This window comes from Piliocolobus tephrosceles, chromosome 7, assembly GCF_002776525.5.
Source record: "Piliocolobus tephrosceles isolate RC106 chromosome 7, ASM277652v3, whole genome shotgun sequence".
NCBI lineage: Eukaryota > Metazoa > Chordata > Mammalia > Primates > Cercopithecidae > Piliocolobus > Piliocolobus tephrosceles.
In genome coordinates this window covers 21,303,448-21,321,243 of record NC_045440.1, presented here as the reverse complement: position 1 = coordinate 21,321,243, position 17,796 = coordinate 21,303,448, and the positions used below count along the sequence as shown (strand labels likewise).

Below are 17,796 nucleotides of genomic sequence, written 5' to 3'. Positions count from 1 at the left end.
ATTCTTCTGCATATGGCTAGCCAAATATCCGAAGCATCTTCTGTTGACTAGGGAGCTGTATTTGTCCATTTTCATACTGCTATGAAGAAATACCTGAAACTGGGTAATTTATAAAGAAAAAGAGGTGTGGCCGGGCGCGGTGGCTCAAGCCTGTAATCCCAGCACTTTGGGAGGCCGAGACGGGCGGATCACGAGGTCAGGAGATCGCGACCATCCTGGCTAACACGGTGAAACCCCGTCTCTACTAAAAAATACAAAAAACTAGCCGGGCGAGGTGGCGGGCGCCTGTAGTCCCAGCTACTCGGGAGGCTGAGGCAGGAGAATGGTGTAAACCCGGGAGGCGGAGCTTGCAGTGAGCTGAGATCTGGCCACTGCACTCCAGTCCGGGCGACAAAGCGAGACTCCGCCTCAAAAAGAAAAAAAAAAAGAAAAAAAGAAAAAGAGGTTTAATGGACTCACAGTTCCCCATGGCTGGGGAGGCCTCACAATCAGTGCCTAAGGTGAAGGATGAGCAAAGGCACATCTTACATGGAGACTGGCAAGACAGCATGTGCAGGGGACTGCTCTTTATAAAACCATCAGCTCTTGTGAGTCTTATTCACTCTTGTGAGTCTTATTCACATCACAAGAGCAGAACCGGAACCACTCGTCCACATGACTCAGTTACTTCCCACCAGGTCCCTGCCATGATATGTGGGGATCATAGGAGCTACAATTTAAGATGAGATTTGCGAGGGAATACAGCCAAATTGTATCAGGAGTCCTTTCCTTGTTGCTTATTTTTGTCCACTTCGTCAAAAATTAGATGGCTGTGGTTGTGCAGCTTTAATTCTAAGTTCTCTATTCTGTTCCATTGGCGATGTGTCTGTTTTTGTACCAATATCATGTTGTTTGGGTTATGGTAGCCTTAGAGTGTAGCTTGAAATTGGGTAACGTGATGCCTCTAGATTTGTTCATTTAGCTTTGGATTGTTTTGACTATTCAGGCTCTTTTATGATTCTATATGAAGGTAAGAATAATTTTTTCCAATTCTGTGGAAAATGACATTGATAGTTTGATAGGAATAGTACTAAATCTGTAGATTGATTTGGGCAGTATGCCTATTTTAGCCGTTTTAATTCTTCCAATCCATGAGCATGGAATGCTTTTCCATTTGTTCATGTTATTTATGATTTCTTTTAGCAGAATTTTGTAATTCTCTTAGAGATCTTTCATATTCTTGGGTAGAGGTATTTCTAGGTATTGTGTGTGTGTATGTGTGTGTGTGTGTGTGTGTGTCTGTTGTAAATGGGATGTGTTCTTGATTTGGTCCTCAGCCTGAACGTTATTGGTATATAGATATGCTACTGATTTTTTTTTCTTTTTGAGACAGCATCTCACTCTGTTGCCAGGCTGGAGTGCAGTGGTGCGATCTTGGCTCCCTGCAACCTCTGCCTCCCGGGTTCAAGCGATTCTCCGGCCTCAGCCTCCTGAGAGGCTGGGATTATAGGCACGTGCCACCACGCTTGGCTAAATTTTTTTTTTTTTTTTTAAACAGAGTCTCGCTCTCTCACCCAGGCTGGAGTGCAGTGGCACGATCTCAGCTCACTGCACGCTCCACCTCCCAGGTTCATGCCATTCTCCTGCCTCAGCCTCCCGAACAGCTGGGACTATAGGCGCACGCTGCCACGCCCAGCTAATTTTTTGTATTTTTAGTAGAGATGGGGTTTCACCATGTTAGCCAGGATGGTCTCCATCTCCTGACCTTGTGATCCGCCCGCCTCGGCCTCCCAAAGTGCTGGGATTACAGGTGTGAGCCACTGCACCCGGCTGCACTTGGCTAATTTTTGTATTCTTTAGTAAAGACAGAGTTTCACCATGTTGGTCATGCTGGTCTTGAACTCCTGACATCGTGATCCACCTGCCTTGCCTCCCAAAGTGCTGCGATTACAGGTGTGAGCCACGGTGCCCCGCGCTACTGATTTTTATACATTGATTTTGTATCCTGAAATTTTGTTGAAGCTGTTTATTAGTTCCAGGAGCCTTTTAGTGGAGTCTTCAGGGTTTTCAAGGTGTAGAATCATATCGTCCATGAAGAGTTTTGACTTCTTCATTTCATATATGGATGCCTTTTCTTTCTTTCTCTTGCCTGAGTGCTCTGGCTAGGACTTCCAGTACTATGCTGTATGGAAGTGGTGAGCGTGAGCATCCTTGTCTTGCTCCAGTTCTCAAGGGGAATGGTTCCAGCTTTTGCCCATTCAGTATGATGTTGGCTGTGGGTTTGTCATAGATGACTCTTACCATGTTGAGGCATGCTCCAATGGGAACTTTCTGATGTTTTTTAATATCCAAAAGAAGCAAACACCTCTTCCATACTTTTTCAAAGTATATTTTACCCAAATAAAATTTACAATTAAAAGATTTCCTCCATCCTTCCCTCCTGAAAAAACTCAGTGGCATTTTTGTCAATTCGCTTTAAAATTAAAAATTAATCTGGAAATACTGAATATTTTATAAATATAAATATAAATATTTATACATATTTAATAAATATTCAGTATTTATATATAAATATATAAATACATATTTAAATTCTTTTTTTTTTTAAGACGGAGTCTCGCTCTGTCGCCCAGGCTGGAGTGTAGTGGCCGGATCTCAGCTCACTGCAAGCTCCACCTCCCGGGTTCACGCCATTCTCCTGCCTCAGCCTCCTGAGTAGCTGGGACTACAGGCGCCCGCCACCTCGCCTGGCTAGTTTTTTGTATTTTTCAGTAGAGACGGGGTTTCACCGGGATAGCCAGGATGATGCCTATCTCCTGACCTTGTGATCCACCCATCTCGGCCTCCCAAAGTGCTGGGATTACAGATTTGAGCCACTGCGCCTGGCATAAATACATATTTATATATAAACATACTTATATATAAATATATGAATTTATATGGTAAACATATAGATAAATTTATATATCAATAAATTATATATTTTATATATAATTATATATATAATTTATTTATATATAATAAATATATAAATTTATACATAAATAGATTTATATATAAAATCTATATATACATACATAAATTTATATATAGTGAATATAAAATATTCAGTATTTCTAGGTTCAGTATATTTATTCAGTATAATAATATTCGGCATATTTATTTATAAATTTATAAATAAATCAATATTCAGTATCTCCTTATCAAAGGAGATAACATTTGGTGTCAAGTATTTTATTGTAACTGAGTTGTGATTTGTATTCCTCTTCAAATAAATTATTCCTGTTTCTTACGGCTGTTTAGTATTTCGTATCCAGCATGAGTTGGATAGCCTTGTAATTCGGTTTGCTGATTTATTGCATCTGCTATGTTTTTAACATTCCTCCAAATATACATTTCTATTTCACTATTGTGGTTTCATTCTTAGGGATTTTAAATGACATTGAAAATAATGATTATTGTGTCTGCCCTCTTCCAAGAGTCTCGCCTCATTTTAATTTTCCATCTTGTTGCCTAGGCCAGACCTTTCAGAACCATGTTCAGCTGTGCTTAGGGAAGGCAGGTGTTTGGGTCCTGATTTGATTTCTGGAGAAGACCTCCAAAGTGTCACCCTTAGGAATGGCGTTCACTTTTGGTTTCATATAGAAATTCTCATAATCAAGAACGCAACCTACTATTCTAAAAGGTTTTGAAAAAAATCAGAATTGGTGTTTAATTTTACCAATTATCTCTCCAGCGTCCATGGAGACTGCTGTTTTATTCAATTACACTATTGATATGGTACAGTATTAATGATCAAAGGTCATTTACAGTCTTGGAATAAATCATTTTGTTAGGCTTTCCTGGGTACTCTCATATGTACTCTTCTGCCGAGACTTCCGCTGGTGAGAATTGTGTAAGGAAGTGATCATTTCCTGTGAGGGTGGGTGGGAGTTGATTAGATGGGGCAGAAGGGGACTTTCTGGGGTGGTGGCAATGTTCTATGTCTTGATCAGGGGATAATTACCCAGGCGTATACAGTAGTCAAACTTGGGCAGAACACTTACAAAGTGAGCATTTACTACATGCCACTTATGTCTCAATGAGTCACCAGCACACAGAGCCCAAGAGCTATGCAGGACCAGAGGTTTGTCTCCATCTCCATGGAGACCCGAGATGGGAAGCCCTGCAGGTCTCTTGCTGGCTGGTGGTCGGGGTCAGTACTGGACTGCAGGACTCCTGATTCTGACCAGAGCATTCCCCACTGTGTGTTACAGGAACAGGCAGAGGCTGAAGCGTGTCAGAGGAGGACGCTGCCGGTTCCAGTGAATGACGCTGACCCCACTGAGAGTAAGTGTTTTGTGCCTTGAGACAGGGAATAGGGACAGTGTCCTAACTGCTGTCCCTATAGCTGAGAGGGCTCTTCTGGAACATTCACTGCTGGAAGCAGGGGGTCCCATGTCGATCCTGTGCTGATTGTCCTTGGAGCATCGAGACCCTAAATCTCTTCTCTCTTCTCAGTCAACACCTTGCTGGATGCCTCGGCAACACTGGAGGAAGGACATGCAAAGGAAACAATTCAGGACCACATGGTGGACTCCGAGAAGCTCTTTTATGAAGAAGATGACGCAGGCTTTGCTACGTCTTCCCTGTGAAAGAATCTCTTCAGGAAACCAGAGCTTCCCTCGTTTACCTTTTCTTCTAGAAGGGGAAGCAGCCTGGAAGAGACAGTCCAGTACTTGAACCATGCCTCAGCTAACTCTGCGATCCAATATGGTGCAGCTTACCAAAGATCCTAGAACTTTGTCAACGCACTTGAAGTAATTTTTATGAAATACTGCGTGTCATAAGGAAACTGGGAAAATTTGTGTAAGACTCTTGGTGGTATAGAGTTATACGATTGTGTATTAACGGTGGTTTTCGTCGAAGTGCGGTGGCTCATGCCTGTAATCCCACCACTTTGGGAGGCTGAGGTTGGTGGATCGCTTGAGTTCAGGAGTTTGAGACCAGCCTGGTCAACACAGTGAAACCCTGTCTCAATTTAAAAAGAAAAAAAGTGGTTTTAGGATGTCATTCTTTCCAGTTCTTCATCATGAGACAAGTCTTTTTTTCTATTTCTTATATTTCAAGCTCCATCTCTACTGGTATGTGCATTTAATGACATCTAACTATAGATGCCGCACAGCCACAATGGCTTACCTTATAGTTTTTTAACTTTAGAATGGGATTATCTATCTAGTTATTAGCTGTATTTTCAGTTTAGGATATTTCTGAGTTAATGATGAGATTATCAAGACATAGTCCTATGCTAAGTCATGAGCATATGGACTTACGAGGGTTCGACTTAGAGTTTCGAGCTTTAAGATGGGATTATTGGGGCTTACCCCCACCTTAGAGAAACATTTGTATTGCTTACTACTGTATGATGTACATCTTTCTATTTTCCGATTTTTGTGTAATGATGTAAGCATGGACAAACTTTAGAAAATGCGTTTTAGGTTATTTACATGGGTTGCCTGGATACAAATCAGCAGTGAAAAATCACTAGAAATATAACTAGTGATGGAGGGAGAAATCCTCCCTCCGTGGGAGGCACTGACTGTGTTCCAGTTCTCCCTCCTACGCCCTGACACTGGATGAGGTTTTGATGACTGGCAACTTCTCAGGGGGCCAGCCTGTCTTACTTGATTTTAGACGTATATAGCCATATTTATTTATAAATAAATATTTATATTTATTTATAAATCGATGTTTACATATGCGCAGGATTTTGAAAAGGGTGGTATCTTTGGGAAGCCATGTGTCTGGTTTGTCCTGCTGGGACAGTCATGGAACTGCATCTTCCTACGTGTCCACAGCAGATGAGGACAGTGAGAACTAAGTTAGATCTGAGACTGTGAAGAGCTTCTCTTTCAAGCACCATTACCGTTGAATATTAGTGAATCTTGGGCCACATTTGGACTCAGGGCAGAGCAGGTGTTTATCTTCCCCAGGATCTGCCATGGCATCAGGAGGGAGGAGTGAATGGTGCTTGGGAATGATGTGAAATATTTGCTGACTCAGGAGTGGATCGGCCCCTCTCGCTTCTGGTGGTCTGTGACCCTGAGTCCCTGGGCTGCATTTTAGGGTAGAGATTCCCTATTTGAGTCGCTTGGCTTCTCTGTAAGCATCTGACTCATCTCAGAAATACCAGTTCTTAAACACTACGACAACGGAACCTAAAATGGGTGACACATTTGTCCTTGTGTCACGTTCCATTATTTCATTTAAGAATCTCGATAATCATTGTAGCCTCTTTCCAGCAAACCCTTCTCCATAGTAGTCAGTCGTGGTAGGATAAATTACAGATGTCGTTATTCTAGCGGTTTCAGTCTTTTCCATCTTAAGGTATTGTACGTTTTGTTCCGGGACTGGTTTGGCTGGGACAAAGTTAGAATTGCCTGAAGATCGCACCTTCAGAGTGTTGTGTCCGTGGAGTTTTAGGAGGGGGTGGCCTTTCTGGTCTTCGCACTTCCGTCCTCTCCCACTTCCATCTGGTGTCCCACGTGTTGTCCCCTGCACTTCTGGAAGGCACAGGGTGCTGCTGCCTCCTGGTCTTTGCCTTTGCTGGGCCTTCGGTGCAGGAGACTTGGCCTCAAAGCTCAGAGGGAGCCAGTCCGGACCCAGCTCCCTTGTCCCTTCCTCAGAGGCCTTCCTTGAAGATGCATCTGGACCATCAGCCTTCTCAGTGTTTAACCTTATTCCTTTAAAGTAAGCTTCCTGAGAACGTGAAGTTGTTGGGGTTTTTTGGTGTTGGTTGGTTTGTTTAGGTTTTGCTTTATACCCAGGCCAGATAGCATGTAACACCTGGTTATGTATGAAATGCTTACATGTTTATGATCAAAATAAATGTGAAACCTCATATAAAAAGAGGTGTGGTGTTCGTTTATTTCCATCCTCCCCTCCTGTGACACAGCTCTGAGTGACAGGAGGCCAGGGCTTCGTTCCTGCTGGGACTCCTTACTTGTCCCCTCTCTGCCTTCGGTGTGTGGAGGGAGATTCCTGCCTATGACTCCCTGGATTTTAAAGGGCCAGGTTCATGGGCACTGGAATTCGTACCTCCTCCCTGTTTCTCTCCTGTCTGCTCCTCCCTCTGGGGAGAGGGACACCAGCCCTTACCTGTATCCGCATCAGTGGACCCAGGTTGCTCAGCCCTGTAGGCACCTGGGAGACCCATTTCTCTCTCTCTCTTTCTCACCGTTTCCATCCTCCTCCACATTCTTCCAGCCCCGCCCTCCTCCTCTCTGGACCAACCCTGCTTTTCCTCCTCCTCCATTCTCCCTCTTCTTCTTCCCTTTATCCCACCCAGCAGTAAATAAGTGTCACAGGGGAGACACCAGTATCCAGCCCAGTGGTGCAGAGGTAAAGATTTTACCAAGACAGTTTCAGGTAAAGAAAAGCAGATTTATGGCCAGGCATGGTGGCTCACGTCTGCAATCCAAGCACTTTGGGAGGGCGAGTTGGGTGGATTACCCAAAGTCAGGAGTTGAGGACCAGCCTGGCTAACATGGTGAAACCCTGTCTCTACCAAAAGTTATAAAAGTTAGCCAGGAGTGGCGGTGCAAGCCTGTAATCCCAGCTACTTGGGAGGCTGAGACAGGAGAATTGCTTGAACCTGGAAGGGGAGGTTGCAGTGATCTGAGATCACACCATTGCACTCCAGCCTGGGCGACGAGAGCAAAACTCTATCTAAAAAAAAAAAAAAAACAGATTTATTAGAGAAAGTAGGAAAATGTGTAGCAAGGACGCAATGTGCAAGTCCGCAGAGAGGAGCTGACTGCAAAGTGACAAAGGCGTGCTGGAGAATTTATAGGCTAGTGTTGATGACGACTGTTGAAGAGGGCTTTGTGCAGTACTGATAAGCCAAGGTTGCAGTGAGCCAGCTTGCAAGTGTCTGATGATAGCTGAGTGCGGTAAGATTGTGAGTTATTTACACAGGAGGGCTTTGTGTCCTGGACCACAAAGAAAGGCAGACTTACGTAAACCGTGAAAATCTGAGACAGATCTCAGTTAATTTAGAAAGTTTGTTTTGTCAAGGTTGAGGATGCGTGCCCCTTGACGTAGCCCCAGGAGGTTTTGATGACATGTGCCCCAGGTGGTCAGAGCACAGTTTGGTGTTTTGTTTTTGTTTTATTAGGCTGGAGCGCAGTTACATGATCTCGACTTACTGCAACCTCCACCTCCCGGGTTCAAGCTTCTGCCTCAGCCTCCTGAGTAGCTGGGATTATAGGCGCCAGCCACCATGCCTGGCTAATTTTTGTACTTTTAGTAGAGATGTGGTTTCGCCACATTGGCCAGGCTGGTCTCAAACTCCTGACCTCGGGTGATTCGCCCACCTTGGCCTCCCACAGTGCTGGGATTACAGGCATGAGCTACCACACCCAGCTGGTTTTATAAGTTTTAGGGAGACATGAGACATCAATCAACATATGTAAGATGAACATTGGTTCAGTCCAGAATAGGTGGGTTAACTGGAAGCAAAGGCAGGACAACTCTAAGCGGGGAGGGGGCTTCCAGGTTATAAGTAGATAAGAGACAAATGGTTATAGTCTTCTGAGTTTCTGATTAGCCTCCTCAAAGGAGGCAATCAGATGTGCATTTATCTTGGTGAGCAGAGGGTGACTTTGAATAGAAGGAAAGGCAGGTTTGCCCTAAGAGGTTTTCAGTTTGACTTTTCCCTTTAGCTAAGAGATTTGGGGGCCACAAGATTTATTTTCCTTTCACACTTACCTGCTTTCTCTTTTTGCTTTCCCCTGCTCCCACCAGCCTGGCTCCCTTTCCCTAATTAGGACTCCATAAGAAGGCTCTGTGTCCTATGGCCTTTCATTACAAGAGACTCCTGTTCTCTAGGCCAGTGCCCCTTTCCCTGACCTTTGACTCCAATCTGGTCCACTCCCAACACACACCAGGAGCACCCATGGAATGCCCCTCTGAAGGTGAGGATGGGAGTCTACGGTCTCAAGATGGACTTAGAGCCAAAAGTTTGTGTATGTATTTGAAAATAAATCTTGGACAACTTTTCTGACCAAGTTCATAAGGTAGCTTCCTGAAAGAAACAGAATTACTGTGTTAAGAGGCATTTTTTTCTGCACACACACACACCCATGTGCACACTACATACACATGCACGGTTTTGGTTCCAACAGCACTTCATTAGTCTTGAGCTGATGTGCTTGCTCTTTCGTTTTTGTTTTCTCAAACTAGGAAGAAATTAGTTAACTTAAATATGCATTTATTTATTTTTGAACTTAGGTTTCACATGTTTATTAGCTGTCTGATTCTCTTTTCAAACTGATTGTTTACAACTTTTATCCTGCCTATTGAGATACACGTCCCTGCCAATGCACCTTCTCAATGCACCTCTTGCAGTTGACAGTTTAGAAGATTTCCCAGCCAGGTGGCATGCATTACAGAAAAGATTTCTATTTTTTTTAATCAGTTAAATATATAATCATGAAACAGGGTGATGAAGACCAAGTTGGGCTGGAACTTGGTTCCCTGACTCACATCGACTACAACTCCCACCTCATTGTCCCACACTCCACCTCTGGACAAGAGGTGCACACAGTCTGTACCTGAGTTACAAACTGTACATGGGAGGCAAGAAAACAAATTGTTGGAAGCGTTGGTGTAATCCACACCCTCTGTGCACAGGTTACAGTCTCCAGTATGTTCTAATCTATGAGATCCTGGGAAGGGAGAGAAAAGCCAGTGAATGAGTTGAGAATTCCCAGAGGCTGTCAGAATTCCCAGAGGCTGACAGTGGCTGAAAAACTTCTCTTTTCACTCTTAGTGGAATCCAGACAGAGAAATCCACTCTTCCAGGCTTGGTCTTGTCATGAATTCAGCATCTATTACATACCTTTGATGGGCACTGCTGACAAATATAATACACACCACATGCAAAATTCAAATTCTATGACAGCTGTATTAAAATAGCAAAAAGGATGAGGCCAAATTAATTTTAACAGTATAGTTTTAACCTAAAATATCTAAAATACTACATTTCAACATGTAATCAATACACATCACTGATATATTTTACTTTTTTTTATGCCCTTACTCACAAAATAACATCCAATCTCCTGTACATGTCATCTGCCCATGCTGGTCCACCTGACCTGTTTGCTGTCCACTCACCACAGTGGCTCCCTCTTTGCTCAGTTTCCGTAAGCCCCTGAAACCTGGGACTCTCATTCCTGCAGGGCCTTCTCAAGAGCACTCTTCCTGGCTCTCTGCAAGACTGGCCCTGTCCAACTTGAAATATCAGCCCAAATCACCATCCCTGAGAAGCCCCACCAACCTTGTCTGTCTCACCTATCACTTAACTATTCTTCATGGTTCCCATCAGGACATCCTGACTGTTATGTGTATTCGTGTGTATTTTTTTTCTTTTTCTTTTTAGATAGAGTCTTGCTCTGTCACCCGGCTGGAGTGCAGTGGCACAATCTCGGCTCACTGCAACCTCCAATTCCCTAGTTCAAGTGATATTCCTGCCTCAGCCTCCCGAGTAGCTGGGATTACAGACACGCACCACCATGCACAGCTAATTTTTATAGTTTTAGTAGAGACAGGGTTTCACCACATTGGCCAGGATAGTCTTGATCTCCTGACCTCATGATCCGCCTGCCTTGGCCTCCCAAAGTGCTGGGATTACAGGTGTGAGCCACTGCACCCAGCCTATTTGTATGTCTTGATGCCATCCCAGAAAGAAAGCTCCATGAGGGCAGGGCCTCTTAACCCCTGTTAGCATGGTGCCTGACTGACAGAAATCATCCAATGCATCCCTGTGGAAAAAGAGCCAGAAAGTGCAGGAAACAGAAATCTAGAAGCACATAGAGACAAGACTATGATAAGGATGAGAGGTCAGTCTTCAATGGGGTCCTCAAGGCTAGACTACAGACCCAGGATCCTGGTCTACCCCCACAGACTCAGCTTCTAGGTCTGCCCCAGTGCCAGGTAAGTCCCCATGAACTCAGGATCCAGGCCCTTCCCTGTGGACCTAGGGATGAGGCCCATGGCGTCACCTGGCTGACATCTGCAGACTCAAACTCAAGACCCATGCCAGTGCCAGTTTAGGACCCATGGACTGAGGCTTCAGGTCACCTTTCTGGATGTAGGCTCTCGGCCTATCCACACATGCCTGGATACCAAACTGGCTTGCCTGAGGACACCAGCAACAAGACCACCTTTGAACCACACCACATGACCTGACCAAAATCTGTGTACAGGCTGACTGGTGAAGGGTGTTCCCTGACAAAGCCAGTCTGTAAATATTGGAATAAGTCCCTGCTTCTTCAAAGCGCACATTCCAGCACATTGCCACAGGCTCATGAGCAATCAGGGAAACATGACAGCACCAAAGAAACAAAATAAAATACAAGTAGTCCACCCTAAACAAATGGAGATTTACAACAGCCTGACAAAGAACTGAAAATACTCATTTTAAAGAAGCTTAGTCAGCTACAAAAAAAGTACAGATAGACAAGTAAGTGAAGTCAGAAAGACAATACATGAACAAAATGAGAAGTTTAATAAACATACAGACACCATAATAAAGGACCAAACAGAAATTCTGGAATCAAACAACACAATATACAAAATAAAAAATCCAATGGAGAGCTTCAACAGCAGAGTTGATTAAGCAGAAGAAAGAATCAGTGAGCTTGAAGACAGATCATTTGAAATCTCCAAATCACAGGAACAAAAAGAAAAAAAAGAATGAAAAAGAGAGAATAAAACCAACAGTACTGATGGGTTACCGTGAAGCAAAACAATATAGGTATTATCATGGTCCAAGGAGCATCAGAGAAAGAGAAAGGTGCAGAAAGTATAGTTACAGCCTGGGTGTGGTGGCTCACGCCTGTAATCCCAGCACTTTGGGAGGCCAAGGTGGGCGGATCACGAGGTCAGGAGATCAAGACCATCCTGGCTAACATGGTGAAATCCCGTCTCTACTAAGAAAAAAAAAAAAAAAAAATCAGCCAGGCATGGTGGTGAGCACCTGTAGTCCCAGCTACTAGCAAGGCTGAGGTGGGAAAATGGCATGAACCCGCGAGGCAGAGCTTACAGCGAGCCGAGATCGCACGACTGCACTCCAGCCTGGGTGACAGAGAGAGACTCCGTCTAAAAAAAAAAGAAAGTATACTTACAGAAATAATGAAAGAAAATGTACCAAATCTGGATAGGAATAGACTTCCAGATTCATTAAGCCCAAAGAACCCCAAACAGATTAAATACAAAGAGATCTTCACCAAGACACATCACAAACATATTCCCAAAAGTGAAAGGCAAAGAATTTTGAAAGCGGTAAGAGAAAAGCAACTCATCACATACAAGGGAACACTTATAAAACTATCAGAAGGCTTCTCACCAGAAACCTGCAGTCCAGGAGAGAGTGGAATCATACACAGTATAGAAAGGAAAAAAAAAAAAACACTGCCAACCAACAACACCATACCCAACAAATCTGTCCTTTAGAAACGAAGGAGCAATAAAGACTTTCACAGAGAAACAAAACCTGTGGGAGTTCATCACCACTACACTTGCCTTACAAGAAATGCTAAAAAAAAAAAAAAAAAAAAAAAGTTATTCAATGTGAAACGAAAGAACATTAACAAGATACATAAAACCATGTGAAAATATAAAATTAGGTGGTTAAAGTAGGTACACAGTCAAGTTCAGAATATTCTAATACAATCATGGTAGTGTATAAATCACTTGTATCAGTATAAATGTCAAAAGACAAAATTTTTTTTAAAGTGATAGTTAATGCCATTTGTTAAGGAGTATACAACATAAAAAGATGTAAATAGGGCTGGGTTCAGTGGCTCACGCCTGTAATCCCAGCACTTTGGGAGGCCAAGGCAGGTGGATCATCTGAGGTCAGGAGTTCAAGACCAGTCTGGCTAACATGGTGAAATCCAGAATCTACTAAAAATACAAAAACTAGCTAGGCATGGTGGTGGGCACCTGTAATCCCAGATACTCAGGAGGCTGAGGCAGGAGAATCACTTAAACCCAGTAGGCAGAGGTTGCAGTGAGCTGATACCATGCCAGTGCACTCCAGCCTGGGCAACAGAGCTAGAGTTGCCAAAAAAAAAAAAAAGCAGAAAGATGTAAATAATGATGTCAAAAACAAAATAAGGCGAGGGGAGGAAAAGTTTTGAGTTTTTCATAAGAGCAAACATAAGTGGTTATTGGTGTAAAATAAAGTTGGACATGAAATAAACTAACAAATTCAGAATTATTTCTATACACTAAAAAGAAACTATCTGGGCTGGAGGCAGTGGCTCACACTTGTAATCCCAGTACTTTGGGAGGCCAGGGTGGGTGGATCACCTGAGATCAGGAGTTAGAGACCAGCCTCGCTAACATGTTTCTACTAAACATGTTTAGTAGAAACCCCGTTTCTACCAAAAATACAAAAATTAACTGGGTGTAGTGGCGGGTGCCTGTAATCCCAGCTACTTGGGAGGCTGAGGCAGGAGAGTCGCTTGAACCCAAGAGGCAGAGGTTGCAATGAGCCGAGATTGTGCCATTGCACTCCAGTCTGGGCAGCAAGAATGAAACTCAGTCTCAAAAAAAAAAAAAAGGAAAGAAAAGAAAAGAAAGAAAGAGAGACTATCTGACAAATCCCACTTACAATAGCTATAAATAAATAAATAAATAAATAAATAAATAAATAAATAAATAAATAACTTAGGAATAAATTTAGCCAAGGAGGTAGCTGCATTTTCTTCTGATTTGGTCTTGGCGTTTCTCCCTGTAGAGTGGCTATAAAATCTGGCCTTGCCCTGATGGGGATCCAGGGGATTTCCCAAGATGTTCACAAGAAACTTTTTTCTTTTTTTTTTTTGAGACGGAGTCTTGCTCTGTCGCCCAGGTTGGAGTGCAGTGGCTGGATCTCAGCTCACTGCAACCTCCACCTCCCGGGTTCACGCCATTCTCCTGCCTCAGCCTCCCGAGTAGCTGGGACCACAGGTGCCGGCCACCTCGCCCGGCTAATTTTTTTGTATTTTTAGTAGAGACGGGGTTTCACCGTGTTAGCCAGGATGGTCTCGATCTCCTGACCTCATGATCTGCCCGTCTCGGCCTCCCAAAGTGCTGGGATTACAGGCTTGAGCCACCACGCCCGGCCGAACACCACACTTTCTATATCAAAAATAATGTCCATGTACTTTACATGATGATATGCTACAAATCTAATCATTTAATAAAACCTCCCTAAGAAATTAGAGTTCATCTTATTTTATACAACTATATGCTACAAATCTAATCATTTAATAAAAATCTCCCTAAGAAATTAGAGAAGTCCTCTTATTTTATGTTCGGCAAAGGTTATGACCATGAACCTTACGACCATGAAAAAAATAAGTGTACCTATAGATTCAACTACTTAAAATTTAAAAGATCTGTACATTAAAATCTAAGACAAAAAGAAGAGGCAAATTAGAAAGACTAGAAATTTGTTATTAGTATTTGGGAAGCATGGAGTTTGTCTTCCTAGACAATACACAAATCCTAAAAAATCAGCTTGAACAAAGAAATTCAAACAACACATCAATACGTGAAACACAGGTCAATAAACAGAGAAATGCATATCGAGGTCAATTAATTACTTCCTAGTTATCAGAAGTGAAAACCAAAGAGCAGTGACGTCAGATCTAAAGTGATGCACTGTTGGTAGGAATCAGAGGGGTGTGTGTGTGTGTGTGTGATATTCTACTTCTTCTAGGAAGCCACCTTGAAGATGATTAGAAATTTGGCCAAAGATGTATTCACAAATATTCACAACTTCTTTGCCCTCCGCATACTGGTGATTGAGGTTTTGGGGAGAGGGGCTGGTATTTGGGTGGAGCATGACACTGAACTCTCACTTTTGCCCATCTCAAGAACACAGACCATCCTCTTCATCTTTGGAGGGGGTCTCACAGAATTTTATTAACTATATGTTTTCGGGGACTTGGGGTAGAGGCCAAATGTCAGGAAAAATGAAGAACAAAGGTCGCCTGTAATGAAGGGTCACACATAGAGCCCTACCTGGTGTTGTCTTGGAGGAAAAGGGAAGAAAAAAAAGGGAGAATTGAGCAGGACGAAAAGCATGGTCAACTCTAAGAGGAGGAAAGATGCGACTGGAGGATTGTGGAGGATTCAAACCATAGCTCACAGCCCAGGACTCCAAGTGAGGCTGAGGAGCTCATGGTCAGGGCAGGAGGGAAGCAGTGGGGATCACAGAGCAGCCCCACCTCTCCTCTGGGGAAGGTGGACAGTGGGGGGCAGGCCTGCGCCTCCCAGGAGCTGTGGGCAAGAGGGACAGTAGGTCCTTCAGGGTAAGGGGAACAGGAAATGGGTCTCCCACATGCTTCCAGGGCTGAGCACACCTGGGCCCCCTGATGAGGATGCAGGAAGGGTTGAAGGAGAAAAAGTGGAGGTCCGCCCAGGGTTGGAGGAAGCCACAGGAGAGGGACCATGGGACTTCCCCAGAACCAGGACCTCCCCAGCAACCAGGGCCAGTTCACCACTCAGGGACCCACTGCCCCTTCCCTGACAGCTCCATCAGAGCTGGACTGCAGCACTCAGTAGCCCCAGGTGCAGCCAGAGAACCCCGGGGGAGGCTGTGGGTGAGTCAGGCCAGTGCTGGTGTCCCTGTCCCCACAGGGAGGGGCAGAAGGTGGTGCTGGATTCCAGTCCCCAAGACTCTGTCACTTTAAATTCTAGGGAGTCAGAGGCAGGAAACAAACCCCCATCCACTTCAGCAAGCCTGAAGGAAGAGAAGGCAGGGAGGTGTGAGTCACAGCAAGAACACACCCTGTGTTCACTCAGAGCTGTTTCAGAGGAGAATGGGAGGACAGGGGCAAAAAGAAAAACAAACAAAGCCTCTATACTTTTTTTATGTAAGTTTCCATAGTTAATTTAGTCATTAACTCATACATACCTCAGGATTTCACCCCTAATTGCCTTCTTCTTATGCTTCATGTTAACAACACACTCTTCAAAGATAGGATCATCTACTGCTTTCTCTAGTGTGGGAAAGACAAGCAAGGGAAGGTCTGCTTTTGTGAAGCAGTTCCTGCCCTCCGTGCACACCGCAGAGTCCGTCTGGCCTGTTCTTTTCTCCTGTCTTCAAATTAGCAGATTCTTTCTTCTGCCTGATCAAATCTGCTGTGGAATCCCTCTGCTGTATCGTTTACTTCAGCTACTTTAATGTTTTTGGCCCCAGGATTTCCACTGGGGACCTTTTAATAATTCTTATCTCTTTATGGATACTCTCTATATGTTCATGCAGGTAAGTATACATATGTATAGATGCATCGATGTTTCCCCAAAGGAAAGATGTAAGTGCTACTCTGGGTTTCTCTAGAATATTTCCCTCTAGCCCTTGCCCATGGGTTCCTCAGCCTCACCCTGGAAGCCATGGGCTGCGAGCTACTGTTTTAATCCTCCATAATCTTCTAGAATACACACACACACACACACACACACACACACACACACTTCCTTTAAATATTTGAGCATATTTAAAATTGTTGATTTAAAGCATTTGCCCAAAAAGTCCAATGTCTGAGCTTCCCGAGATATCTGTCAATTTCTTCTTTCCCTGTACGTAGACCGTATTTTCTTGGTATGCTTTTATGGGTTGAATGTGTCCGCCTGAAGCATATTTTGAAGCCCTACACTCTGGTACCTATGAATGGGATCTTATTCAGAAACGGGTTCTTTGCAGATATAACTGCTTAAGAAGAGGTCATATTGGATAAGTTTGGGCCCTAAACCCAGTAGCTCGTGTCTTTATGAAATGCGAAAATTTCCCTTGTCCCACTCGCAGGGCGTGATCTTTTCACACTTGCGGTTTTTCAAGTATCTTTAACTTAGTCAATATGCTAAAATAGCATATTTTAACCCCTTCATTTCCCTCGTCTGGAACTTCCCGAGAAGTTTCATGTATTAAAAGTCGAGTGGATGGCTGTGGAGAGAAGATTCAGGTTAGTAACTGAGTGGCAAGAGACCTATAAAGGAAAACAGGAGCATAAATTGGAATAGGCAGGACGTAAGTCTAAATTTATTGTCCCATATCTTATTGAGTAAGTCTCTTAGTCATGAGACGAGTTTTATCCAGTTAAGCAGTTGTACCTTATTTCAGGAGGTGATGTTATAGGTGGTCTTTCATCTAGGTTAGGCCTCTATATGGTGTGGTCAGTCAGGTATTTAATAAGAGGCATGTCTATGGAAACAAAAGAAAAGTAAAGGTTAGTGGTTGGAGCAAATTATACAAGACCAGTTTTTGAGTCCAGAGGACAGTCCGTTGAGATTTCTAGATGTTGGGCTTGAAGCATCTTTAGATGGAGGAATGACAAAAAGTAGTAATTTTGATGAATTTCCTGGTATGTAGTTTATATTAGTTGTTGTGGTGAACTTTCTGAGCAACCCACAGGGCTACAGGCATGAAATCTGTCCATAGGTAAGCTGTTCTTATTACTGAAACACCAGAGTTTCCGTCTAGGTCCTGCTTCTTGATGCACACAGATGGCCAATAGCTGAGATGAGTATTCCCAGGGAAAATTAAAGGTGTATACAGCAGGCAAGAAATGTAACCATGTGTGGGAAACAGGAATTAGAGAGGGGCAAGGAAAGTAAACATGTGTGAGAAAACAGGAACTAGAGATGGGTAAGGAATGTAACCATGTGTAGGAAAACAGGAATTAGAGAGCAGGTGAGGAAGAGAGGCTGGTCAACAGGAAGCATGTGGTCGGTTAGGCAATTACGGTGGTCAGGGGCCTGGCATCTCGCTGTTTAGAT

The 17,796-nt window shown here is 43.6% G+C and overlaps 1 protein-coding gene across 4 annotated transcripts in view; it reads left to right on the top strand.

The window, feature by feature from the left end:
- Positions 1-6,862, top strand: part of LOC111545698 (tumor necrosis factor receptor superfamily member 10D-like) — a 29,915-nt gene extending 23,053 nt beyond the window's left edge. For all 4 annotated transcript variants that reach the window (XM_023216720.2, XM_023216723.2, XM_023216721.2 and 1 more), the window contains exons 8-9: positions 4,236-4,308; positions 4,480-6,862. In XM_023216720.2, coding sequence (XP_023072488.1) covers positions 4,236-4,308; positions 4,480-4,613 — 207 coding nt within the window. In that variant the 3' untranslated portion in view covers positions 4,614-6,862. The remainder of the gene's footprint in view (positions 1-4,235; positions 4,309-4,479) is intronic.
- The last annotated feature ends 10,934 nt before the right edge of the window (positions 6,863-17,796 follow it).